Source organism: Rissa tridactyla, chromosome 9 (assembly GCF_028500815.1).
Source record: "Rissa tridactyla isolate bRisTri1 chromosome 9, bRisTri1.patW.cur.20221130, whole genome shotgun sequence".
Classification (NCBI taxonomy): domain Eukaryota; kingdom Metazoa; phylum Chordata; class Aves; order Charadriiformes; family Laridae; genus Rissa; species Rissa tridactyla.
Window position 1 is genome coordinate 12,343,032 of NC_071474.1, and position 27,002 is coordinate 12,370,033.

The window sequence follows — 27,002 nt, forward strand, 5'->3', positions numbered from 1 at the left end:
GTTTTTGTTGACATAACAGGTCACCCTTGCACAAGGATACATAAGAAACACCGCTAGAAGGAAATTTTTCCTGCCTAACATAACGTATTCCTAATGTTTTCCTTGGCCTGCAGGTGCTCCTCCAATATTATCATTGATTACAACAGTAATAATCCTATTTGAAGCGAGTATAAAACTTCTCATGTTTAGCAAGTTCCTTCCAATATTTTGAATGCTTCAGTTTAATCTTCCATTTGCACAAGACACTAAAAAAGGAATATCCAGCCCCCAAAGAGCAGAAGCGCGGAGCAGCCCCGCAAACATTGCGAGGCTCCTGCCCTGCAGTGCAACAGCTCGTTGCTCCGCCCGGCCTTGCTTTTAGGACAGTAAACAGAAAAGAAGAGAGATCCCCTGTAACAAAGTATCATCTTTATTTCAGTTTCGGTTTTCCTGGTCAATAGGTTTTGTAAATCAAAGTTTACACTGAAAGATATTTTTAATATGAAAAAAACCCCGACTTCATAATCAAAGAGTTTTCTTTTAATTGCTTCTTCAGAAATGTATTTTGATAATAGCAACTGCTCGTTACAATAAAAACCAGACAAGGCATTCATTTACTGCGGCACGGGAAGTACTGCCAGTTCTAAATGCCCTACATAGTTTCTTTAAAATTTTTACGTTCTTTAGGCCTCAACAAAAACCAAAGCTCCTCTTCCAGGTTTGGTAGCAAACAGACTGTTATTCTCCAATGGTAACCTTTGGACATCCGTTTGGTAATAAGCTTTTTTTACATTTTTTAGGAAAGTATTCAGCTTCTCAGTAGGCACCATTGACACAGTGCAGCCACCCCATCCAGCTCCAGTCAGACGTGACCCGATGGCCCCAAATTGCCTAAAACAAAATAAAAGAAAAAAATCCCATAAAATAAACCAAAAAGGGGTAATCTGTCATATATAAAATTCCTATAGAAAACTAGTGAATACTCAGAACACATCTACGTCATTTGATTTTTCTGACGTTCACTTGGTTGTATGCGATGCTACAGCAATTTGCAGTTACCATTTTGGACTAAAAAAAAAAAAAAATGCCGACACTTTAAACTGCAATATAGTCACTTCTGTCAATTCCAAAAGTCACCCTCTTTTCTAATGCTTCAGCATCAGCTGTTTTCAGGATCACGGCACAGCTGAGATGAAGAAAGCGGGAGAAGAAAGGAATTGTGTTAGCAACATTCATAAGACATCAGAAGTGAAAACAGAAATACATGACAAAAATAACAAAAGAGGGTTCATAAACTAATTGCACAGGATGTAGGCATGCAAGCCATTTTCTAATGTGGCAAAGACAAATAGCTCTATTCTTCCAGGACAGATCTAAAACATGCTGAAGATTCACAGGCTTCTGCAGGACTGCTGAGCGTGCCAGTCAAGAAAAGGAGAGTTCAGAAACCCTGAAGAAGTCCTACCGAGTCACTGCGCTCCAACATCTGTTTATGCTGAATGGACAGAGCTGGGTATCTCTCTTTACAGGAACCTCATGAACTTCACAGATTTACAGCCGTAGAGGTAAAATAAGAATTTAATTCCAAAAGAAAAAAAAAAGCTCTTAATGAGGAGGGTGAATAGAAAGAACAATGACAAATAAATGACATCCAAAATATAAACCATTCCCAGCCCCAAGATACTGGCCTGCTAGAAATGTCCTACAGCAAATGCCATGCCATTACTCTGAAGATTCAGATGCCATCTCATTAGAAGTCAGCAGAATTATTTTCACTCGTCTGCGTACCTGTGTTCCTGATCTTTACTTAGATTCAGAAAAAGTAAGAACATACCACGTAATAAATTTCCTTTTCTAACCTAGTCAGAACAGGATGATTTAGAAAACTCGTTTGAGATCTTATTCTCGTGAGAGATCTAATCTGATTTGCAAACAAATACTTTTGATATGTTTCCAATACCCATGCGGGCAGAGATTTACCAGTCCTAGAATGTGTCTGAGGGAGAGAAGGCATCGTGTGAATAACATATTGGAAAATGACAGCTCACTCTGAGTAGGCTGTGGTAATTTTTCATATGTGCATTTTCTGTTAAATGAATCTGGTATACTGCTGGGTTAGCGGAGGTTTAGGTCATATTTCAAGCAAGTACTTACATATGTGTTTGATTCTAAACATGCTTACATATCTTCTGGAACAGAAACACTTTCTTCACTGTGTCTGTGTGGTGCCACCCTTCATATTGACTCGATTTTATGTTCATTCTTTATTTCCTGTTGGTGTTTTATTTTACTTATTATTATTATTCCTGTAAACCACTCATTCTCTGATGCAATTTTTCTCGTTTCTGGTCCGTGGAGCAACCTCCTAAAATGAGGAGGATCCAATCCAGGCTCAATTGCAATCAATAGGGAAATTCCCATCGACTTCATAAGGCCCAATCCACTTTTCAAAGTCTGCTAAATCAACTGTCTGTACTCATTTGGTCTGTTACCTCGGTCAGAACTTCGGATGTCAGATGGTGTCTGGCTTTTATTTTGGTAGGCAACTGAAATCCCTTCAGAATTGTTCTGAACCTTTTACTGATTTCATAATCCTCTGTGGTCATGCTCATGCCTCGTTTTTACTGAGTCATTTTAAAATACTTAGTTGAAATAAAGCATAATGTAGACAGAAAATATGCTTGTTTGAGAGCTGAAGTCACTGTGTTTCAAAATACTGTGGCTAACAGTTTCCAATGCGGTGATATGGTTAGACACTTTGGGCTTAATGCTGAGGAACTCGGTGTTTTGACGGGCAGTGCTGCAACACCTGAAAACTAGGTACCTGATACTACAAGAACTCAGGAGTGAGCACCTAATTCTGCCGCTGCTGGAGATGAGATGCGTGGGAGGGATCTGGGTCAAACAGGAGAAAGTTAACTTTGGAACAGGTCTGAAACTGCCTTTTTCAAGTCTTAATCAGTCCAGTCCTAAGCCGAAACTTTACCTGTCCTCTGGTACAGGGGGACTCAGAGCCACACACTCTTTTCTTGTGCGCTGGCATCCAAATCGTGCATTTACGAAGAAGAGTATGAGCACGCAATGGGGGGGAAGTTACACTTATTCTGTTTTGTAGCTTAGTGTGCATTTGAATAACATCTTTAAGCCTTTTTGACTCTGAAAGAGCTGCAAACTTCTTTTTGTTTGGGTGTATTTTTGTTTGCTTTGTTGAATTTTCAAATTGTGCTGTGAGTCCAGGCTTTGCAGCTCTAAGAAAATCACCAGTGATCACAGTCTCGCTAAAATGCAGAGTTGTCCCAGCTACTGTAACGCACCTGCGTGTACTCTAAAAAACACGTCTTTTAAGAGTGATCAGAGAGGATTCAGCTGACTTCAACTGTAAGGGGCATGGCTGGTAACACAAAAATTATCAGGATTTATACCACCAGAAGATGGTGAGTAAGGGAAGAAAGTTATTTGCAACACTCGAGGATTCTGAGAGATTTTCAAAAGTACCTAACAAATTCAAGAGCTCAAATCCACTTTTTTCTTCCTTGTTTAGTAAATATTCTGTGTTACCTACTTTAAAAGACTAACAGGTAAACCAGCTATTAACAGCAGGAGATAGGTTAGAGAAAGTACAAGTCTTCTGTCTTCGCGAAAAGAAAAGAAAAAACAACTGACCAACTAGTGGTTACAGTTTTCAGCACTACAAACCACAGCAAGTATGGATCCCTTTCTTTCTTGGCAGAGGTTGTACAGTAAAACATAAAGATCTAGGCAAAACAGAAAACATCTGGATATGCAGATTATTCTTCACAGTTTAAACCTTGTAAGGAGAGAGCAGCACTAGACTCGGGCAATTCTGTGGAATGTATTTTTGGAAAGGCTTTTTAAAGTTACAGGGCAGCTGTATATCATTGTAAGTAAAGAATGTAATTTATGTAGTTCCCGGCCATTTCTATAATCACATCAGCCAAGTTTTCCTAGAGTGACTAGCAATTTTATGTCCCTTAGTTTTTTAATGTACAACTTGAGAAAATTTAAGACTTTTTTTTCCAATAGTTTCCAAAAATTAGATGCTGGGTTAAGCTGCATTCATCTAGAATAGCTATACACTTCTAGCAAACTCATCACAGAACCCGAAAAACATTAAAGAATATCAAACTTCGAAAGAAGAAAGATACACTTCTTAGGAAATACTCTTGATGGGACAAGACTGTAAAGAATAATGAACAAATAATTTACTTGTTTCTGTGCAATGAACATAACCCCCCCCCCCCCAGATTAAATAATTTTAATATACCAATTAGAAATCATTTCACACGAATGACACTGCACTTTGGTGCTCAGCTACACTCATCAGACTCGCTGTGGGCTCTTCTGCTGGTAAATTAGAAATCAGACGTAACATGGGCACACACATCACTCTTTTCCTTCACTACTTATACTTTGGTCCCTGGAACTGAAATGCTCTGATTAATTTTAATTTAATTTAGTAAAATCCTAACTGCGTACTCCTTCCCTTTGGGTTCTGTGGCTGTGTCTATGCTGCTGCCTGCAAGTTAGTGTCAGGATACCGCAGCCGGCTCCGAGAGCGGCAGCTGCCTAGCTGTGAAAGCACAGAGCAGCATAAATGAGAAACAGAGAATTTCCATCCCCGTGCTGAGCTCCATGCTGCAACAGACCGTTGCTAGCACCCATACCGGCTTAGTAAATGTAGCACAGGTAACTCCATGCTGTAGTTGCAGGTCTTACCAGTTTGTACCTACTTGTTTTCCCCTACTTGAAACGGGGTGGCTTTCTCCCAGTGTTTCTGAGGACAGGCCCTATCAGTATGATTCCAGCTGGATACCCGAAGTGAAGACACTTAAAATGGCTCGTCCCTCTTGCAAAGTTCAGTCATCAGATGCTACCGACTGAGGCATCCACGCTGGCTAGTTACCCTATCTATAAATAACGCAGATGTTAAGTTTTAAGGCTTTTCCTCTGTCAACGGTGTCACAGAACAGGCAGTGCTGATACCTTGCACTGGATCAAGACTTTGTAGCCCAAGATTTTTGATAATTCAGCAGAGCATAGTTTCTGTCTTCAGCTGACTCTGGAGACAGTTCTGCCTTCTCGCACACAGATCAGCAGTTCCCTTTGAGTAGCTGGGATAACCATGGTGGAATTGCCCCGCTGAGTAACTCTTGTAGCTTATTCTATTCTGTGATCATTACGTGATACAATAAACTGAACACAGCCTGTGAGTTACGTACTGGATTGGCTCCCAAGAGAAGGAACAAAAATTGTATTGCTAAATCACTATCAGATTGTCCAATGGCGATCAGGACTTCTCTGTGCTTTATCACAAAATAGCATGTGTATCCCATATGCAAAATAATCTGTGAATGTCCAAAAGTCTTCTGTTCAGTTTTTAAGTTTGTAGTTTTCTAGCTCAGAGGCCATTCCATCTTGTCTGCAAAAGAAATCAAGACTAACCTAAATAATCATCTGTATCATACTCTATCAATTTACAAACCTGGTAAATGGGTATTACAACTTACAAAATCCGCGTGAGTACAGAAGTAAGAAAGCATATGGCAAATTGCATGTTTGTAAAATTCATATTTTCATTATAAGCCAGAGTAATTTCTTAATTTAAAAAAAAAAAAAAAAGCCAGTTGCTGGTAAAGAAATCTTTCTGTAGCTTTCGTTTTTAGGTGGCAACGCATTCATTTTTTTTTAGCTTCAAACTGAAACAGTTTTTGTTTTCTTCAAGACTTAAAGATATATAGAGAAGATGGGATACTTTTATAGAATATTTACTCCTAAAAGACAGTGAAACAACATTTCTTGACCTCAGGCCTGCAAACACTTATGGCACCTGACATTTCCTTTCTGGCAGGGCAGTAACGCTTTGTCTTAGGGCAGAGTTTCCCCAACTAAGCACACCCTTCTCCAAGGAGAAGTAGGAACCATACCAGGTGAGCAGAAGTATGAAGGTGGCATCAGCAGGAGCCATGATGAAGCGAATGAGGAAAGCAGCTGGGAGAAGGTGGCTGGGGCAGAGGCAGGGATGGAATAGTGGTGGGAAAGCTCAGGGGGGCAGCTGTTTATTCCCTCGAGCCGCTGTTAAGATGGATCACCAACCACTGAATTCCTTCTATAGGCACTGAATTTAGATCAAAGGTAGCATAAGATGTCTGTCCCATGATTAAATGTACCAGAAAAATGGAAATTAAGATGGACTGAAATGTGTGCATCCTTTCATGCTGGTCCTGTGCTATGATGGAATACTATGTAGAATGTGAGTACTAACTATTCAGTTTTACTTTCTGTATTAACACGTGGTTATACCAGATCTCATCATCCAGCATAACAGAGTTATAACAGCCCCTGATTTCCAGCTCACTTCATGCCATTTCTCACTCAGTTTACTCTGGCTAGAGGATATGAAACTGGGGAGGAACAGGGGGAGAAAAGAAGGGACAAAACGACTCTTGGGTCATCTGTTGAGAGGGCTTGTTTTATCATGGCCAAACTGAGCTAGGGAACCCAGCGGGGGCAGCGAAGGAGACTGAATAATGTGAGGAAAGCTCAGCCACACAACGCAGAGAGAAGCAGAGCGTTAGCCATTCTAACAGTTAACACACTCATCTTTCAAACGGTGAAATGCTGCCCAACCTATCTGATAGCCTAGACAGCATATTTTTTGAACTGAAAAAAATGCAGTGGTATTTCACAATATACCGTTATGATTCCAGGGCAACCTAAGAATGTAGAACAGCTTGCTTATGCCCTGAAATTCCCATGGCGGCAGTTCTGAAATGGTTAAGAAATACACAAAAAGTAACAGAATTCAGAGAGAACAAGGAACAGGATGTTTTAAGAAAACCAGTTATAACTTCTTCTACAACTTAAAAAAAGAATAGCCAACAGTCTAACGTAACACTTGTGACGATGAGTCAGTCCAAAAGCAAAGTCTGTAATAAAGCCATAAACTGCAGCTTTCATCTGAAAGTATTACACAGATGTCAGTAGGGAAACAATTGACCATGTAATGTCCCTGCAGGAGATTAATTTTGTAATAAGAGACAAGAATACTTTCATTTTAAAATTGCAATAGCCAACGATGTCATATTTTCTCATCAATTCAAACAATATTCTCAACAGGCGATTACTCTTCCTTGTGGTCAAAACTTACAGGCAGATGTCTACCAGCCGATCCAGTTCAGGACAGCTGCATTCATACATTTCCCTGCAGCTGATATAGCTCTGGTTCATTAATTCTCCCAGCAGCTGGATCGCATTGGCAGGTGCTTCGTTGCAGATCTTCTTAAATTCCAACACTCTGGCAGCTTCGCTATACACATGCTTTGCACGCTGGTATAACTTAAAGGTGGAAACTAAACAAAATGAGAATATTAAGTACTGCAGTTATCCATTAACATTCACTACAGAAGGAAACATACAAAAACATAGTAACATTATATATTTTTAGTAATTTATATTTTATATTAGAACTCCCTAGGCTAAAAGTCTTCTGCAAAAGCTCACCTACATCTTCTTTAAAAGCCCTAATAAAACAGTATTTAGAGTTCATCAAAATACAATGTACACATTTTTTGGTGTTGATAACTTCATGCACGTGCTCTGGTTCTTTGCCATGCCACTGAACAGACCCCGTCTCTCCTTTTACTTTGCAGAGGCAAGCCGCAAGTTCCAGAGTTAGCAGCAATGTGCATTAGGGCATTAATCTAAAGCTTTCAGGTGTTCAAATACCAGCAAAACTGAGCCACGAGTACAGCAGAAAGGTACCCAGCGCCCTACAGGCAGCCACCAGCCAGCACCTGCTGGCCCGGGGTGCTGTGTGTGAGTGCTCCCGGCCAAATCTGCACTAATCACCTGACTGCGCCAACAGACCTTCTCTTGAAAAAAAAAAAAACAAACCCACCAAACCACACAAAACAGCAACCACTTTTTTTTTTTTTTTTAAATTCAGAATTACAAAAATGCTATTATCCGTATTTCCTGGTGCACAGGTAAGGAAGCCCTCTCAAGTGTTTTCACAATGATGCAGGTTCACCCTGACTGTAAATACCAGATTGAAGATACAGTGACGAGCACAGGTGCTTTCAGTTTGGTTTTCAGAGTTTATTTTCGGGGAGTGTTACCAGCCAGAGTGTCAGTGCCACCTGCGTGGCTGTGAAGGGATGTCAAGCCCAGACAGGTACTGCTTAGCACTGACCTACTGAGATGACAGGAGAGCGCAAGGATTTTGGCTAAAATGTTTCTATTGCGCCCTGAGAAAGCGGTTCCTCTGGGAAGGGGGGACGGGAGGTGCCCAAGCCTGCGTGGCTCTTGGGGTAGAGACCTCCGCTGAGTCTGGGACATAAAAAGGAAGGGGACAGCTGTGGTTAAAGGCTCCTCAAGCTACTCCTATTTACAGGAGGGTTTGGTTTGCAACTAATATCCAAGAATTTATCTGCCTTTCCCAAGCTCATGTTGTAGTTCATTGTTTTTCTCTCCCAATATAGTTCTGTTTGCTTTAGTATCATCGCTGCTACTGAGGAAGTATTGTTCACCAGAAGCATGCATGACATCATTTAATTTATGATTAAATTGGTTTGCTTGAGCTGTTTGGGTGGTAAATATTAGACAAATGGACTTTATTCCCTATGTGGAGCACCTACTGCAGTATGTTTCTTTATTTCTTCACAACTCAAGCACACTCTTGTTAGAGCCCTTCCAAACATCCCTCCTTTTCTTTCTATGTGTGAGTTCTCCTTCAGAGCAAGGTGTCTCTCCTCGTTTCAGCTTCTGATCTCTCTTGCTTTCTAAAATGACTGATGAAATGCGCAAATAGAGGTAAAAGGAGAAGAGAGACAAGCCCTGTATTTAAAACAGAACTCGCTATCTGACCCAGACACATGGAGCTCCCCCTTGGCGTTCCGTGGAGACAGCCAAGTTCTGGAACCACTTCTTATGATTTCAGCAACCTACATTTGCAAGCGTATGTAGAAATCTTCCTTGAAAGACTGGGAAATAAAACTGCATCCAGTGTTAAGTCTCTCATGTGTATATTCCAGATTGCAACCCTTACAGACTAAAACTTCATCAGCATTTGTATACTCCCTTTTTATTTTTCCAGAGTAAGTGTAAATCACAACTGTAAATGCTGAAAATACTGTGCTGAGAGAGACGCAAGTAGTCTAAAATGATAGAGAAACACTGACCATAGCAGTGTTCTGCTACCGGTGATATTGCTTCTGGTGGTATTTATTTTGTAATTCAATACAGCCTGCTACTGAGAAACCCTGTGTTGCTGTCTTTTGAAAGGCCTTCTGAATGCATTTCAAACTAGGACAGAAATGAGAAATTTGAGTGCCCCCCTGAAACATCTCCTTGAGAGTATCAAGAAGAGCATATTTTGGTTTCCCATTTAGAGATGTGTTTTACCCCACTGGACTTTGCTGCTGCTGGAGTTACTTGCACTGTGTTTGGCAGAGCAATGCCTCAGTATTTTTGAATGTTGAAGAAAGGCAGCTTAGCCTATTTTTAAGGATTGTTTCTCTTTAAATATTCTTTTCTTATAAGCCATTGTTTTAGAGCAAGGAGATTTCTAAATGTGCATTCGTTTAGGGAGTATCTAAAGTTGCGTGAGAGATTGCCATAGCTCACACTCTCTTGTAAATCACCATTGAACAGTAGTAACCCAAAGAATGAACTGAAAACATGTCTGGTTTCAATTGTAAGGCAACAGACTTGCCAAAGGCTGTGATTGATTCGGAGACCACCCTTTGGTAGAGCAATGCTCTACTGGCCAGATTACCTTAAAAATCTCTGGGGTTGTGTTGTGCTCATCGCATTATGAATTGGCAACTGGAATGGGCGCTCTGGCTACTGGCCGCCAGCCAAAAGGTCCGAGCTGTGTCCTTGACAGCATTCACTGCCAGGAGAGTCGCCGTGTAGGGGAGAATTTGCTACCTTGACACTGGCTTTCTCTCGATGCGAAAGCAATCCCTTCAGGCAGTTCCTGAGCTAGAAAGGGTGGCTCTACCTTCTTTTCAGACTCCTTTGTGCACATTTACCACATTAGTACTGGTTAAAGGCTGGTATCTTTACATTAGCTATTGGCTCGTTGTGGGCAGCATTTTATTTCAGAAGATTATGTTTGTGTATAAAAAAATATTTCTTTTATAGTCTGCTTTTCTTCTCTGGCAGTGTACTGCTTAGGTAAAGTTATCTTCAGGACAGCAAACACCTCTGTACTCTCTAAGTCCTATTCTAAAATAATGAAATGATTCACATATTTTCAGCTTTCAACACCAAATGCTTCTGGTAATAGAGAAACCATCTTGTATCTCTTCTGTTTGGATGGGTAGTCCAACTAACCATCTCCGTATAATAAAAGATAGCAAAGCGCACATATTTCCAAAAATTACATCTATATTGGAATCTTCTTGCTATATCACAGCCTGTATATTAGCTCCACATAAATTAAATCTGAATTAATAGGAAATGCCGAAGAGCTATGGAGGCTGCGATTTTAGAGGAGCGCAGGAACTGATCAGAATCTGCGTGCTTCATGCAGCCACATTTTTTACAATTAAAAAGGACTGATTTTCTAAGCCATACCCTGTCACGGTTAAAAGAAACAAAACCAAAGTGCACATGACTGATTAGTCGATGTCTGAGCTAGGGCTGGAGTGCTCTGAAAGAGGAAAAACTGAAGCCCCCACAGTAAACCTTCCAGTGTTGCAGAGGACTGGGTAACATGGTCTCACCCTTTCTGGTGCTCAAAGGAGAGCAAAAAAGCAGGGAACTATTGACAGGCTCTTAAAAGCATGTGGATCCTTAAATCTATTATAGCATATGGAAATTAGGTACTTAATCAAACTGAAAATGTAAGTATACTTTCCTAATCCAGTAAAGAGCTGGTTTCTCCCACTTAAATTTATTTTCAAATTAGGGGTCCAGGTACCCTCAGCTCCATCTTGTGTCAGTGAAAAGGGCAGGTTAAGAATCCGTTTATCCCACCCAAGACCTGGATTGCCCTCTGGTACCCACTTCTCCGGTGACCAGAGGGAACATAAAACTTCTGGTGCAATGGAACTAGCTGGCTGCCAGGCTGACGTAAGGGCAATTGTCTAGGGCACGTCTACTGTAATGTTTCTTCCATGAGAGGATCTGTGCAATATCCAGTTCAGGTGCTCTGCTTGTCTGAAATGACGTAGCGTCATTCGGGCTGATTTGTCTCTGACCAGAATCAAAATCTGTTCTTTGAAAACCACTACGCATTTCCTCTCTGCCCCATTCTGCGTAGCTCACTGCCATGTAAGAGCGAACTCTTTGATTTTTAGACCTAGACATAGTCGCACAATCAGAATCTCGGGGTCTCTTTTGTCCCTTTCTGAAAAGACGGTATGGAGATTGTGATTTATTTTGTATGATATCAGCTGCACGCAGAAGTTGTTTCTTGTGGACTCAAGTGAAGGTGAACGATACCTTTTATGGACTGAAACACAGCTCAGAAGAAATTAAAGTAAAGCTGAAAAGTCAAAATGAGACCAAAGAAAACTTTAAGGAGGATGAGGAAACCTATATCCGAGTCTGCTCTTAGTGACATTTTGTCACTAAATTCTTAACACAGTTCACCTGTGTTCAACCTGCCATTGGAGCAGTTAATCCACCTCCCAGGTCACAGCCTCACTAACTGTGTTTCTGAAGTTTCAAAGAGGACACAGTGAGTCTTCTATAAGGAATCTCCTCCACTGTTAACGGCTTTGTATTATCAGTCCTTATCTATTTTTCAGACAATGTCAGCGACTCTTGCTGCCTCTTGGTGGATTCTCTGCACCCTTGCTTTGCTCCTCTGTAATGACGTCCATGAACAGGTAGATTCAATTCACTTACAAACCATCAAATGCCCGTGAAAGAAATGGGGACTTTTTCCAGTGCACTAATAGCTCTCACTGCAACAAGAACCTTCCAAGTTGTTAAGACACAGCAGACTAACATTAATGAAAGTTTGTCCAAAATCCATATAAAATCTCTTAAAACCAAACAAAAATCCTGGGCTATTAGTCCCATAAAACTGTGAGTTAATTAAATATAACAGAGAAGTTTACTGTGGGTTTTCAACTGTATGTTCATATTTTTGATTTCAGTTTTACAAAAATTGTGCAAACCTGTCCACTCCATTTACAGGGATTTTTTTTCTTTATAATTAAATGTTGTGGCTTCTCAGCAACTCATATTTGTTACAACTTCAACTTCAGCAGATTCCTTTCTTAGAGGCTTCCTGTACAATTCTATCTGACCTTTAGCTAAAGACCAACCTCTTCAGGCTATATATTTTTTTTTCTAGTTGCTTTGGCAGCTTCTTAAGATACGTTTCACTGTAGATTAATGAGCTACATATGGCTGATGGGACTGTTAGAAATTTACAACAGGAAAAACTCACCGATGCAAAATCATGTAGGGGACAGTTTCTACCACCATTACTCATGTGGAATAGTACCCTTCTCTGTTACGCATCCCGCTGATTGAACATGATGAGGGTGAAGGTTTCTGGCTTATAACCTATATAAGAAAATGCTGCCAGATGGCTTTAATTTGAGCCAGATTGTGAACCCCCTACTCGAAGTGGGGAACAGTTACTCTACTGGGACTGCTCAAGTAACTGTTTGCAATCTGGCTTTCTGAAAATAAACCAGGGGACGAGGCATCACTGGATTCAGTGACCCATTTAGCAGACACCTGCTTCGAGATTGCGGTAACTACTGGTTTAAAGTGATTTTTACTCCAGAGGAATGCTAGCTTTAACAAGGCTTTTGCAACTAACCTAGACCACGCAGTGCCTGTGCCTAACCTGTGGCACATCCCAAAGGCCTGCATCCTCCAGGCAGCTGGCCTGCAGCGGCCACTGCTCTGGGGCTCATCCCAAGTAAATGATGTTTTTGTGGAAGGGGAAGGTGCCCAAATTTCTCTATGATGTGGATAAGGCTGAGGCTGGAGTAGGCACCTGGACCCTCAAGCTGTGAAGTGCTCTTAGGTCGACCAGTTTGGAGGTGACTTCTGTTCTTGTAAGACAAGGGCACTCTACTAATGCACGTGGCAAAGCTTTGTGACAGAACGTCTGAGAGTCCACCTTCACCTATGCCTGCCTCTGCAAATAAAGCTGAAACTGTTCTTGCACTGAGATCACCATTAATACAAATTACTTGGCAGTGGGAATGAAAGGCTACTCAAGCACCACTCATTGAAGCTACAGCACATATTTAGAATTAGGAGGGCAGTTAAACAGCCAAATCTACACAGCAAATGGATGCCTGCTCCTCCCTTGGTGATTTCATTCCCAGGTTTAAATGTCAAAATTAGGTTACAATTTTACATGTGAAAAGGAAAAATGGGTTTAAAAATACCTCATTTAAGAAGGCAAAAAAAAATTTCATGGTTAAAGGAATATCCTGTTTTACAGGAGAACATCCTTTTGTGGTGAAGCTTATAAATACTTAATGTCCCACAATCACCACACACTAAATGTTCTGTGAAGCACTCAAGTCCAAGCCAAAATTATGGCATAGTGCACCTCAGAAAGTAATAAATATTATTTTTTCTAGAGATGTTCAGAAGCCACAAGTGCAATCCATGTGTAAACATTTGCAAGGGAGATTTAAGCTCAGGATTTGAGTTGGCCAAGGAACAACTGCAAGAAGTTTAGAGAGGCTTTATGTACCATCTGTACTTCTCCAAACCTGGGGAACAAGTGGGCTGTACAGTGGGGAACTGCAGTAATCCTGGAGTACCTGCTTATAAAAGGGATGCAAAGTTGCTGTGTGCTTCCAGATCTGCCCTGGGACTCGCCCAAAGCCTGTCCATACCATTTTCCTTTGGGATGTGGAGTTTTTATCTGGTCAGCCTTATACACATAAAACTCTATGTAAGTATACAGTACCATCACTGGAGGAGTAGAGGGGGGGAGCTAAAATTAAAGCCAAAATAATATTTACATAGCACTTTCAGATCCTTAAATGTGAGATACAGTGCCAGTAAAAAACATTATTTGTAACTATCACTGGGCTTTGAATAATACAAAAAAATAAAACTACTGACAATTCGTATTCAGCCACAGAGAGAACTCAGAATCCAGCAAATGATCTAAATAGTAATTCTCATGCAAATAATTTAACCTTGCTTTATAATATTTTATCAGAAAATTGATAAAATGTGTACCGAGGAAGAAAGATACCCTAAATGGTATGGTTCGTTGTCCATGTTGAACAAAGAAGTTCAACAACATTCTGAAATTCTCTGCAGAGATTACTTATTTGTCGGTATGTTTTCTCTCACATGAAGAAGCCGCGCATTGTCATTAAAATACAGTGGGAAAGTAGAGGGGAAATAAGAAAAATATTTTTGTCAAACAGCCTCTGGTTTTCCAAAGCCAACATAAAATGTAATTTGTTTAGCGTGTAACAAAAACAAACAGTGGATTTAGATTCCTTCTTTCTGTGTCTGTCTTGTTTCTTCTTTGCATATAGTTTTACAGAAATCTGTTATTTAATTTTATATTGTACATGCAAAGAGGCTTTCAGCATAACCCATTTTAATTGGCCTTATCAAATGAAATCATGGTCATGTAAGTTTAAGAGATTCTGTTCAGCAAACATCTGCAAATGCTATTCAGAGGCACAGTATAACATTTCCTTTGACTTTCTTCTATAGCTTTTATGTTTAAATTTTTTATCCAGACTTTAGTTTTCGAAAAAAATCAAAATAACCTGTATAAACAATACAATTCTACAGAACTGTAGAATTTTGTTTTGTAAACCAGGTACAAGGAGTATAAACATCTGTAAGTTAATAGTCTTGTACAGCTTCATGAAGGGGAGAGTAAGGGGAGAGCGTAAAAGATTTACAGCATGTAGTTTCCCATGAAAATGTTGCAGAGTGCAGGTCTGCGGTTCAGTATATTCCTCATGTACTACAGCACAGAGAGTTATCATAACTCTCTGTGAAGATAAAGAGCCAGATTAAGATATCATAGTCCATCCTGGTTCCCTCTGGCAGTGTAATTAGACAGGAAGATGTGTACTCTCTGATACCACTGAGGTGCAAAACAGGTTATAGATTCAGGACCTGGTCCTTGGTTGATGTGGTTTACCATCGTTCCAGATATACAGATTATTTAACTATAAGCATCAGTATACATAGGTATGTTACTGATTTATATACATCAATTATATACGTCCCTGAAAGCAGTCTTGGGAGGGACTGGTAAGGATGTAATTCAGCTACAAAACAGTAGAGGTATTAAGGCTACAGAATGGAAACAAGGAAGTATGGATTATTTTAAGTTCTTAAAGAAAGATTCTGATCTCAATTGGAAACCTGTTACGAATGCAAATTATTTATTTCATAAATGGTCTATTATGCAGTATTATTAGCAACCCTACTATGTGCATCCAGGATCCATTCCATGTGTGCCAATTCTCAGGACTGCATGGTATAATCATAAGCTATAATACATGGGAAATACTTTAAATAGTAAATTGTTCACCTCCATCAACATTTTCCTAAAAGAAAAAAAAATATATTGATAGTGACAGAACTTTTTTTCTCAGGAAAGACCTGGAAGGCTTGCTGCCCAGTGCATGTTTTATGAAGTGATCATGTATTTATCAATTCAAAACCAGAAACACAAGCGCCATCTATGCCGGCCTTTAAAACCAGTTAAGGAGAGCAAACAGGATTCATTTTAATGATGCTGTAACCATCCAAAATGTTTGGGTTTGTTAGAGCTATTGCCTAAAAAGGAAGCCTAGTTTAGACTTTTCCCTAGAATAAAACCTGGTTATTTAGAGATGACTCTCAAACAGCACAGGCTAATCTAAAAGAGTAAGTGATCTGCTACTTCTACCATTCTAGAAACAGTTCAGCTGTATTTTAAGGTAAAAGTTAGAATGAAAATAGTGGTATCAATTCTCTCACTTGCCACCCAAGATTCCGGGGAAGTATTCCGGCAAGACTTCCACTTGCACTACTTATTAATATACATAAACGTTTTATATAATACAAACATTGTACACTAAACCCCACCATTTCATATATGCTTACCATCTTGCGTGTTTTGACTAAGGATCTGAGAGCGGAGCTCCTCCAGGCTAATTCCCAGGCATTTACAAATTTCCTCTGTGCTGTAAGGCTCAGGATGTAATACCTCCTCGACAATGGTCAGCATTTCCTCTAGGCTAACTCCTAGCTTGCTTTGCACATCATGGAGTCTCAACATCTTTTTCCAGTCCAAGCCTTTTGACTTTGAGAGAAGCTAAAATTAAAAAAAATAAAACAGAAAATAATGTGCCTTCCTGTTTAAAACTTTTAATTGTCCATAAACACCTTTAAGACCCATTTGCTCTTTTCACTTCTTAATTGGGAACCATCAGAAGTTACCTTCTGTCAGCACACAGCAGATAATCGTTATATTTCTTTATAAAGGGTCTGTGAATGACAGATATTCTTCCCTCAAATCAGATATTGTCTGATTGGCGTTACTCGTGTGATACCAAATCAGTGATTTATCCTCTTCCATGGATGTTGTTACTTCAGGCAGTTATTAACCTTTTACAATCACATTCAGACAATTGCTTATACAAATGCTACGATATTGTAACACAGAAAGTCCCTAAGAAGTCTGTTTCTGTACTGTTAGAATTTGATCTAACATTTAAAACTTTTTGACCTTTCCAATATGCTCTGGGAGTTTTCTGATGAACGTTTGAGCTTGTCATTAAAACACTTTCTCATGATAGCCTTAAAAATATGAAAGTGGGCATAAGACTTGTGTGGGAGAATTAACCATAACCTTTCTCAATCTCTACGAGTTTAAAGTAGATTTTAAGTACATTCTTTTAACATCCGATTTAAAGGAAGTTTTGAGCCTTACAGGAAGATTATGATGTGTTAGTCAGAATCTGTTCCGTTCCTACATGATTGCTATGATGCCAATTAGTTATAGCCATATCTGGTTTTCCCACTCCAGACAATGATGTCACGCTTTGTGTATCTTTGTGATGTTTTGGCAATTGACAGTAGTTGTTTCAACACACTAGAATCCTAAAAGGAAATATGTCAAAGAGGCTTTTCTCGGGAAGGTTGCTACATGTGTTGATGCTCTTATGTGCCTAATGAAAATGGTTGAGTAAAGCAGCTTTCCTCATGTTTTCATGAGGAATATTTTTAATGTTTTGAACTACAGAAAAATATTAAGTGGCCATTGTGGGATCCTACTGACATACCACCTTTAATTTCAACGGATTACTACAGAGTAAGGCACAGATTAGCAGGTACATACCAATGTTGTTTTACTGTATTCATAAGTACCTGACACATCTCCAATTCTGCACCATTTAAATTGAGATTAAAGCTTCCAGCATGCCAGTTCAGGCTGTATGTTTGCAGAGAATTTAAACCAGTGCAGCAGGACCAGGGAATGAAACCCTTTTCCTATCCAAATCAGCATTAAAACCTCTTATCAACAGGGCCAAGATTTTCCTCGGTGTGTTTTGTTATTCTTTCAATAAACACTGGTTTGGAGTGCGATTGGTTTGGAATCATCTACATCTCGATTCAGCAAAGCCATTTAACTTCCTGGGTTAAAAAATTAATGGGATTCACACATATATCTGAAAAGTATTTGCTTTGCTTTGTGCAAAATTAAATCATGAAACTGGTTGTTTAAGCAGAAGATCTGCTGCCCAGCTATCTGCTATAGATTCTTACCCTCCCGCTCTCCTCCAACAGTGCTTGTGCAAGGGCTTTTCCAGTTTTGCTTTATTACAGTATATAAAAATTAACTACTTTTGGTGCCATCTAGTGACTTGCTAAGATTTATGTGAGGCTTAGTAGAGCAGAACAAACAAAATCCAATCAAAATCCTAATCATATGACTCTGTCGCCATCTAAACCACAGTTTTGTATGTTCAGTGGTAGAGAAAGAAGCAGCACTGTCTAGTGGCTAATGCAGAAATCAGGGTGAGAAAATCTTGTAGAAGACTGATTAAGTCACTTCTGGCCTGTTTTTCAAAGGCTCTGAGTACCTAGAACTCTACAGCCTTTACATTATTGCATTTTAGCTTACTTATTGATAGGTTAGAATAACAATTATTGCTTCATTTGTTTTACTTAAATACTCAGTATCTCTTACGTTGGTGCATGTTTGTGACATGTTCTTAAATCTGCTTCAAGGTACTAAATGAATGGAAATTTTTTTCCTCATACTTTAATCCTAACGTTCAGCATCCCCTAGAATTTATTACTAGCAGTTAAACAGAACTAAGAATTTAAAAAATGTAATGTTCTATTTCTACTTGCTTTTTTAATAAATAATCCCCTGTAGAAATATGTCATGTGTATTGTCACATCTGTTCCCATTTCTATGCTTCAAAGGCGATGCTGTATTTCAGATGAGCTACCTATGCTGGGGTTTTACAGATCAAACGTTCCAAATGGAAACGGACCCCATCAGGCCAGTGGGCAGGGCTTTGTCTGTACTGCTTATAGCAAAGTATCAATTCTGACAGCGCTGGGAAAAATGTTATGGGCAAACAGAAATGGTTTTTGAAAATAATCTAACTGCAGCAGCTTAAATTGTAATGGACACAGAACAGAAATGGGAAAAAATCCCATCTATTTAATGTACAAAAGTAATCCCAATACTGATCCCACAGTTGGATATTTTCTTGATGATGTCTCACTAGATGGATGAAAGACGTGGACATCCTCCAGCTGGCTCTTAACTGCCAGGATATAGCATCTGTAGGCTTTATTGTCCTTCATTGTTCAACACAGGCACACTGGAGAGAACTGTAAGTCACTGAGAGGAAAGCCTACTTTAGTAAATGAAGGGACAAATATAAATAAAAGAAAGTCTGACTAGGAGTACTTAGTCCTTATATAGCAACATCATGTTCTTACACTTTACATTTCTCTAACGTCATCTGAGCATCTTTGCACATTTAACAAACATTAGTTGATTAACTATACGGCCTTCCAGTTGCAGACATTCTTGGCACCACTCTCTAGCTGACAGTGAAGTGAACCACACGCGGTGAAGCAGGGGAGAGCACGGCATTCACTAATGCTCACATTCATCCTGCAGCACCTACTGTGTGAGTTTTCTGAAGCATAAAGTACAAGTTAATTTCCTTTGGAATTGCAAGTGTTCTGCAGAACGTAAGCATCTTTAAACATATTGTTTAATGGAGTACAGGAAAGCACTCTGAGGCTAGAACAAGAATAGAGAAAAAAAAAAAAAAGAACACAAGAATGACTGTCCAGAAGGGAAGGGAAAGAACCTGAGAAAGATAATTTTGTGAGGATGATCAAGATCTCGCTTGCTGCAGGACAGACTGACAACAAAATGTTCTACCCTAATGCCAGCAGGGATATGTTGTGTTGGCATCTTTACTTACATGGAGCTTTCTGCAAACAGTATGAAATTCTAGAATAACCTAAAGCAGAAAAGGAAAAAAAAAGCCTATCCTAAGGCACTTACCAATGAGAATTTCTTTTAAAGCATTATTGTGAGGCCCAGCATGTTATTTCATAGTTCCATTAGCTTAATGGTGCTTAAAAGACTTCCCTGCTTCCACTTACATATCTGCCCTCCTTCACCCCACTGTGACCTGTTCCTAAAGACAGTCTTTTCCTGGCTCAGCATATTTTTATAGTGTGTGCAACTTTCCATCTGGGTAGCGTATGTTTAAAAATAGACAGGTGTATGTTGTTAGTCTCCTTAAAATCAAGCATCTCCTAAAGGTACCTTTTTAGGGATTGCATCATAGCTAACAGGAATGTAAAAAAATGTCATCTTTCCTTACCACCTTTTCAGTTTACTGCACAGGATCCGTAATTTAAAGCAATTTAGAAAACTGATTCAATTCACAAAATCTGGTATATGGAACAATACTTCAAAAGGTCTTACCGCTTAACACACTCGTCGTAGTTTGCCTTTTAGTATAGCTCATCTGTGAAGGCTCTCTGTTTCTTACACAAAAAAAAATAACCCAAAAGAAGCTCTTCCTAAAATACACACTTAGTCAATTAACTATTCTAAATTAGAGGTTTATCCGTTATACCAGAACCAACACACAGACAGGTCCTTATCTTGATTTTCTCAATGGCATAAGAATCTTTTTATTAACTTCAGTGACAACAGCTTTAACTATGGTCATTGGTGCTATTATTTTTACCGTATCATATATACACCTAAACGCAGCTGTTCTTTATACTTGAGTTTAAAGCAAATTTTAAAAGTCATCTGAAGTTTAGCTTCCCTCCTCAAAAAATATCTCAACGCAGTATTTTATATTACATTTTGTCAGTATTTGATCATCTAACTTTTTTTTTTTTTTTAAGCATTAACTATGGCAATTTTTCATAGACTTACGATGCTAACAGATGCTCAAAGTACTTTTGAGTATTGCTCAGATTTTGGCCAACTGTTTTGTGGCAAGGGGTTCCACACTGCTGTTTTGAAAACTTTTATCTAAACTTTGTGACCCAAATTCTGTTCTTTCACACAGCACACTATGTCGGGTGTAACTGCAGTGAATCCTTATGCCACTCCTCACTTAATCTAATCAACGAAAAACGCACCGTATTCCTATAAGAAACTCAAATCAAACCCTACATCTACATATTCCTAAACATATGATCTACAAAATCCAGAGTTAAAGTGGAACTTGGATTTTTCATGTTCAAGTTCCAGAGAATTTTAGAGATAAATGCAAGCTGTAAACTGGCAGCACAACGTAAATGTTGTGTTTCGATTCAAGTCTGTTTTTAAACTTTACATTGACATACATGCTGCTATTCGGCATTTCCAATTATTACTTCCAGGCCTCCAACTAGTAGCTTTGATGTCCTCTAAATCCTGCAAAATACACATCTAGTGCCATATATACATCTAAACATGTGACCACACTGGTTGCTTTCCATTATTTGTCATTATTCAGCTTTAATTAGAAACAGTCTATCTTATAAACTGAGAAATTTTTTTGCTGAAAAATAGACTTATTTCCTTTATTGAAATAGAATACAAAATAAATTGAATAGAACTAAATCACATAATCTTCTATATAAGGGAAGGGCACAGTCCTTGCAATTCTATTAAACTCAGCAGGAGTTCCGTTTCTGCAGAGATGGAGGTGTCTGGTTCTGGAAAGAAAAATGCTACTTAAAGTAGCACCTAGCCAGGTGTTAAAGACACGATCGGTCAGAAGTGGAAAAAAGCACATATTTAGATGAAGGTTTCATTAGAGTCTGACATAAGCCATACGTTACCTTTGTAGCCAGACGACACTCCATTACCCTAATATTGTAATGAGAAGTTGCTGCTTTATTCATTTCAACACAACTGTTAGCAATAACAAACGCTGCTCCACTTGGAAGTCTAACATCAGTTGCCCTCAGAGGACTGAACTCTATCAACTTGGCCTATTGAAAGAAAAATGAATGGTTAGTTTTAATTTACTACTAGCTAACAGTGCACTTAGTTCTATAAATCAAATGCAAATTTGCATGTTTTTTCTCTTGAAAATCCAGGGACAGTTAAGGAAAGAAAACTGACATGAAACAGTGAGAAAAGAGGTTTAACCTCATTGGCCAAGTTACACATACATTTCAAACCTTTCCCGTGTAGCTGGATTTTAAAATGTTTCCATTAAGTCTTTGGGTTTTTTCAGCATTTCACAGAACCCCACCCAACCTATTTTTCTTGCCTGTTTAAGACAACAGTTTTTCTTTGATCTACAGAAAAGTACCAGGCCTGGCTGAAGCTAATGTGCGTGCCACTAGAAACAAGGGGCTTCACATTCCCTCCCCCCCCACCAATGTCCATCTCCCCCTTAGTTTTCTGATTTTCCACTAAATCAAGATTAGTTCACTGAGGTACAGAATAGTAGCAAAATCTTAGGGCTGACTGGAGACAGCGGTCATGTAACATATGGACAATCAAACAGAGAAATGAAATAAAACTAAATATATAAAATAAAAATGTAGTTACTGTCTCCTTCCTTCTGACAGAAGAGGCTGCCTTGCCTCACAGATGCCTTACACGGGCTGCATAAGACGTTCCCAACATTTTGTGACCTTTTCACGGAATAAGCTAGGCATCCATTAATTAAATAATTCAGGATGTAATGTAATCAAGAGATTAAATTCACATCTGGTTTTTCATTGGGATAAGTTGTAAATCATGTGCCCTGCTTCGGCTTCTTAGAATAGACTGTAACTCTGCAAGCAGGGACGTCTTACTGGTTTTGGCATTGTTCACCCCCAGAGAGTTCCTTGAGCAGCTAGAGTGCTAAATAAACAATGACAAATCTGCTTGTACATTATGTACAGCATGTGTGTTACTCCCTGCCATTGAGATTCTGGACCACGTCACAAAATTACTATCAAGACAGACAAGTCTTGATAGTCTTGCTTACATTTAAATACACCCTTTAAGAACTGCTACATTAGACCAGAATGTACAACTAAGCTGGTCCAGTGTCCTATTTCTGACAGTAGCCATAAATGGATATTTAGAGGGAATATAAAAATAGGACATATAGACAGCAATCTTTTTTTCAGGTGTATTTTTCCAGCTTCCCATAAGCAAAGATTACAGTGGTTATACTTACACTGGAAGACACACCAGACTATTATGTTTAATAGCTACAAATAGGCTAATACTCGATCAGTGTATCCAAGAAGGTCTTTTTTGAACCCTTTTTAAACTTTTGCCTTCCACAATGTACGGTATTTCTCAATTTAACAATGAATGTTTTGGAAAAAAAACAAACCAAACTTCCTTGTTTGTTTTTAACAAGCTGCTTGCTAATGTCATTGTGTTTCTATTAGTTCTTCAGTTATGAAAAACATTGAATTCTCAATTTACCTTCTCTTACCCATTCAGGGGTTTACAGAACTTCAAAATATCACCCTCAAAGATACTTGTTTTCTCCAAGCTGAGAAGTTTTAAATTATTCAGTCCATGCGCATATAAAAAAATAGCTTTGATCAACCTCAGTGTCCTTTACTGTACTTTTCTCATTCTAGTACTATTTTTTTTTTTGAGATGGGAGGCCAGATACTGCATTCAGCTGCAAGTACAGGGATACAAGGATATTTTCTGGTTTGTTCACAATTTCTCATCTTTTCTAACATTTTCTTTGCCTTTTTGATCACCACCCCTACATGTCAGAAAAGCCAGGAAAATATGCTGCTTCAGCATTCATGTACCTGTTTGTTTACTACTAACAGTATAAAGTGTGAAGGAGAGGTGTAGAGTAGGTACAGGTGATGTGAAATTGAAAATACATGTCTCATGACGAAATTAAATGTTTGGTGTAATTCTAGGAAATAGCTTATTTTCTGTATAAGCTCATCCAAGATACGGCATTAAGGAACAAAAGCTGTAGAGATATAACATTACAATTATAAGCAAAGTAAAGGTTGTTATGAAACACTACATTCATTTCAATAAAAGTATTTTGATAGGTTTTAGGTTTGAACATTCGCAGTCCTGTGCACCTTCTGGGACAGTGGGTGAACTCCACTGTAAATTCCACTGCAAGGACTCATGCATAACTTGGCAGGTCCTGTTTATCATTGCTAGTCCACCTTCTGTCACCATGTTTAGGACAGCTAAATGCCTTCTACATCAGAATCCAGCCACAGAATTGTCTGGAATTAGCAAAACTGGGAAAAAAAATAATCTCCATTGTCTTTGTAACTGGACCTGGCAAAACTTCCTAGAACTGTTTGGTTATAAGAAGTTTCAAGAAAGCATTTTTCTAATAATTATCTCATTTGCACTGAATACAAGGCATACCGACCATTCAGATTTCATTATATGGGAAACATTCTAAGTTCAGCAATGAATTAGCCAAATAGTGTGGAACCTGGTGCTCTTCTAGGGTACGTCTTTCCCCACATCTTTTCTTTGCTCCTTTTTGCCATTTCTCATTTTCATGATCTTATTCCTTCAAACTTGTCATACTCCTGTACACAAGTTTACACATATAATTCCTGTTTTATTTGCATATCAATGGTGCTTATACTGCTTACTAAGGTATTCCAGTTTCTTGTCTGTCTGCTAGGTGCCTATGAAGATATTTTTTGTTTACATAAATGAATATTACATTGTTAGTTTAGATTACAAAGAAACACATACAGTTCCTTCTTCTGCCAGAAAAGAGATCGACTGGTCCATTCCTCCACCTTCCGTGCCAATATAACGTTCGCTCTTTGTGCAAATTTCTGCAAGTTCCACCTGAAAAAAACATTAACACGCGAATCTTCAGCCAAGGTTAAATATGATATTTTATACTGCTTACATATGAACTACTGACAAAACAAAGGAGATGATAATAACTCTCTCACACACCAAGTAGTGCAATCTGGTATCAACCAGGATGCCAAGTGGCCCCTTTTTCCTTTTGTTCTGAAGCAAAAAAGAATCAACTACTTAGGCTCCACTGGACCCACCGCAGCCAGATGCTTTTCAGAGTATCCTTGTTTAGATGCTCAACTCTTGTAGCTGTCCTCCTCCCATCTTCCTCATTTACCACACACCCCTCCATCCCAATAGCCAATATTTTGCTGATTTATTAGTTGAATCCACCTATATATGCATCTTACAGAATGCATGTCTAGCTTACACATTACAGAAAAATGTCAAGTTGTTACTTTATACTATTTTAATGCACTGACTCCATAATCGGAAATTAGGTATTGAACCTAACTCAGAAACCCCTTCTCACTGTAGGTACTCTTATCCGTGGTGCTTGTCATTTCTCCTTGAGATACTGTACTCTGCTTACATTGTCTATCTGAATTAATTTGTAACTATATGTGATTTACATTCTTTTGTGACATTTTAGGCATATCTTTGTGCGTTCTGATACCTGCAGATCAGAGGATATTATGGGAGGGTGGAATATCACTATCATAACTGTCAAAAATAATAATTTACAGTAAAGCTTTCATCCATCAGGCCAAGTCAAAAGAAAACACAAGAAAAGCCTTGGAGAACGGTCGAAGAACAAAGACTAGTCAAAAAGAAGCAGGTCAAAAGGAAAGCATCCACGTCCACCAACTATCACCCCTACCAGTTTGCTTTTCTAAGCACAAGGTAACCACAGGGAAGATGAGAAAAGAACTTTAGAAAAGCCACAGTCCATTTTTCAGTCTGGTGGCAGAGTCAGATTTGGATTCCTCACTAAGGATGTAGCATCACAGGATTGAAACAAGCTCTCCAGCAAGGCAGGGACATTAGCCAGCCCACAGCTGTAAAAGGCAGCAGACAGAGGTAGTAAATCACCATCCTAAGAGAGAGGTATGTGCAGGGTGCCTGCCTGCTTGCTCGCTCAACTTCTGTAATGGCACAACAGACAAGTTGTAAAATCGGTGCTTAGATCAATGTAATCAGGCTGAACTGTTTGCAAATGCACTAACAACCAATTTACTCAGCTCCCAATGCAGTTATGGCCAATAAGCCTTAGGCTGATAAGCAGAAGTTATCAAAAGAACATTAACAAAGTTACTCTAAAACTATGCAGACTGCATCTCTTTGAGTCAAACATGGTAAATGACCACTCACAAGAAAACGACCATTAATGAGAGAACATAGAAAGTACTATCAGCAAAAATACTCCCCTTTTCTGCACTGCCTTTCCTTTGTGAGTTTCAATAAGCTGAAACAGAGATAATGCTTCTTTTCTTTTTCGTGAGAAAGTATAGGAACATCACACATTTTGGTGTTATTTCTTTTTAACAAAAGCCATCTCCCTGTGTTTGACTTTTGCTGAAGATCCAGTTCATCAAAATTCGGTTTTCCTCCCTTGTCCCACATCCACTCCAAGCAGTCCCGTTTCCCGTTTGAATCTTAGACCTCTTCATCCTGTCAATGGGAGTTTAACATCCAGTCCCTGCTCCACTACAAGTTGGAAATAATTCTGAATGAAATGCTGATTAATGTAATGATGCTTTTTTTTTCCCATTTAATGATAAAATACTCAGCAATAGCTCCACAGAAAAGAAAGAACAAACCTCCACAGGCAGTAGTCTCTAGATGCTCACTCCTTTCTACATGTGAAGGCACGCCTATTTACAAACATCTGTTGCTGGGATGTGGAAATGCCAGCATGTTTCAGCCAGTTCTGCTGAACCTGCCTTTCACCCCTCTGAGAACAGAGAACACCACATCCCTAAATTTTTGTAGCCACTGGCAGGAAACATCAGACCAGAGTTCATGAATATTACTCACTGGCAGCAGCAGAAACTTCTCTACACTGGCGGAAAAGAGCGCGCCAGCACACTGGTCATGCACACTTAACTAGGCGCTGTGGCTGTGCAAACCTGGCCTGAAGTACAGCTCCTGAAGTACTCACAATGTATATTCCACCCTTGGGCACAGCTGCCTGAGGTAGTATTTCATCTGCAATTGCCAGAAAAGTTTTGCAAAGTCCAAAATTAAGCATTTCACCCTTCGCTTAGTCTGGCTGCATGTCATCTCCATACACACATCAGCTACCACTTGATTGCTTAAATCGTTTAGACTTTATGAGACTGGGCTTATTAAATAAATATCAGGAGAAGCCTTGCAGAGGAGGAATGTTAACAATTAGGACGGTGCCACTCCCCTGTCCCTTTACATGGTCTGGTGAATTGTGCCTGGTTAAGCATTGGGCCTTGCTTCGTCCCAGCTCACCAGCTGTCCAGCTGCGTATGCTAGGCTAACAGCGCTCTTCGAGCTTGAGCAACTTTTGTTTTGAAACTCAGCAAGGATTGGCAGGACCACCAAGTAGTAACTGGCAGGGGTTGAGAAGAACCCTCTCCACAAGACAGCCCAAGGCATCCCTGAAACATTATTTGGTTTCTAATTTAAACAGGCCCTTGCTGACACAAGCTAGCCTTCTAATAGTAGGATGAGAAGCATGTGAATGGAGAGGAAATCGTCATCTGTATAGAAAGCAGTTTCTACTTACTATTGAGACAAATGG

The 27,002-nt window shown here is 39.2% G+C and overlaps 1 protein-coding gene across 4 annotated transcripts in view; it reads right to left on the reverse strand.

The window, feature by feature from the left end:
• Positions 1-388: 388 nt before the first annotated feature.
• GALK2 (galactokinase 2) overlaps positions 389-27,002 on the reverse strand; it is a 49,388-nt gene continuing 22,774 nt past the window's right edge. For all 4 annotated transcript variants that reach the window (XM_054213738.1, XM_054213736.1, XM_054213735.1 and 1 more), the window contains 5 exons: positions 24,173-24,271; positions 21,295-21,447; positions 16,066-16,276; positions 7,148-7,349; positions 389-870 (listed from right to left, as the gene is read on the reverse strand). In XM_054213738.1, coding sequence (XP_054069713.1) covers positions 663-870; positions 7,148-7,349; positions 16,066-16,276; positions 21,295-21,447; positions 24,173-24,271 — 873 coding nt within the window. In that variant the 3' untranslated portion in view covers positions 389-662. The remainder of the gene's footprint in view (positions 871-7,147; positions 7,350-16,065; positions 16,277-21,294; positions 21,448-24,172; positions 24,272-27,002) is intronic.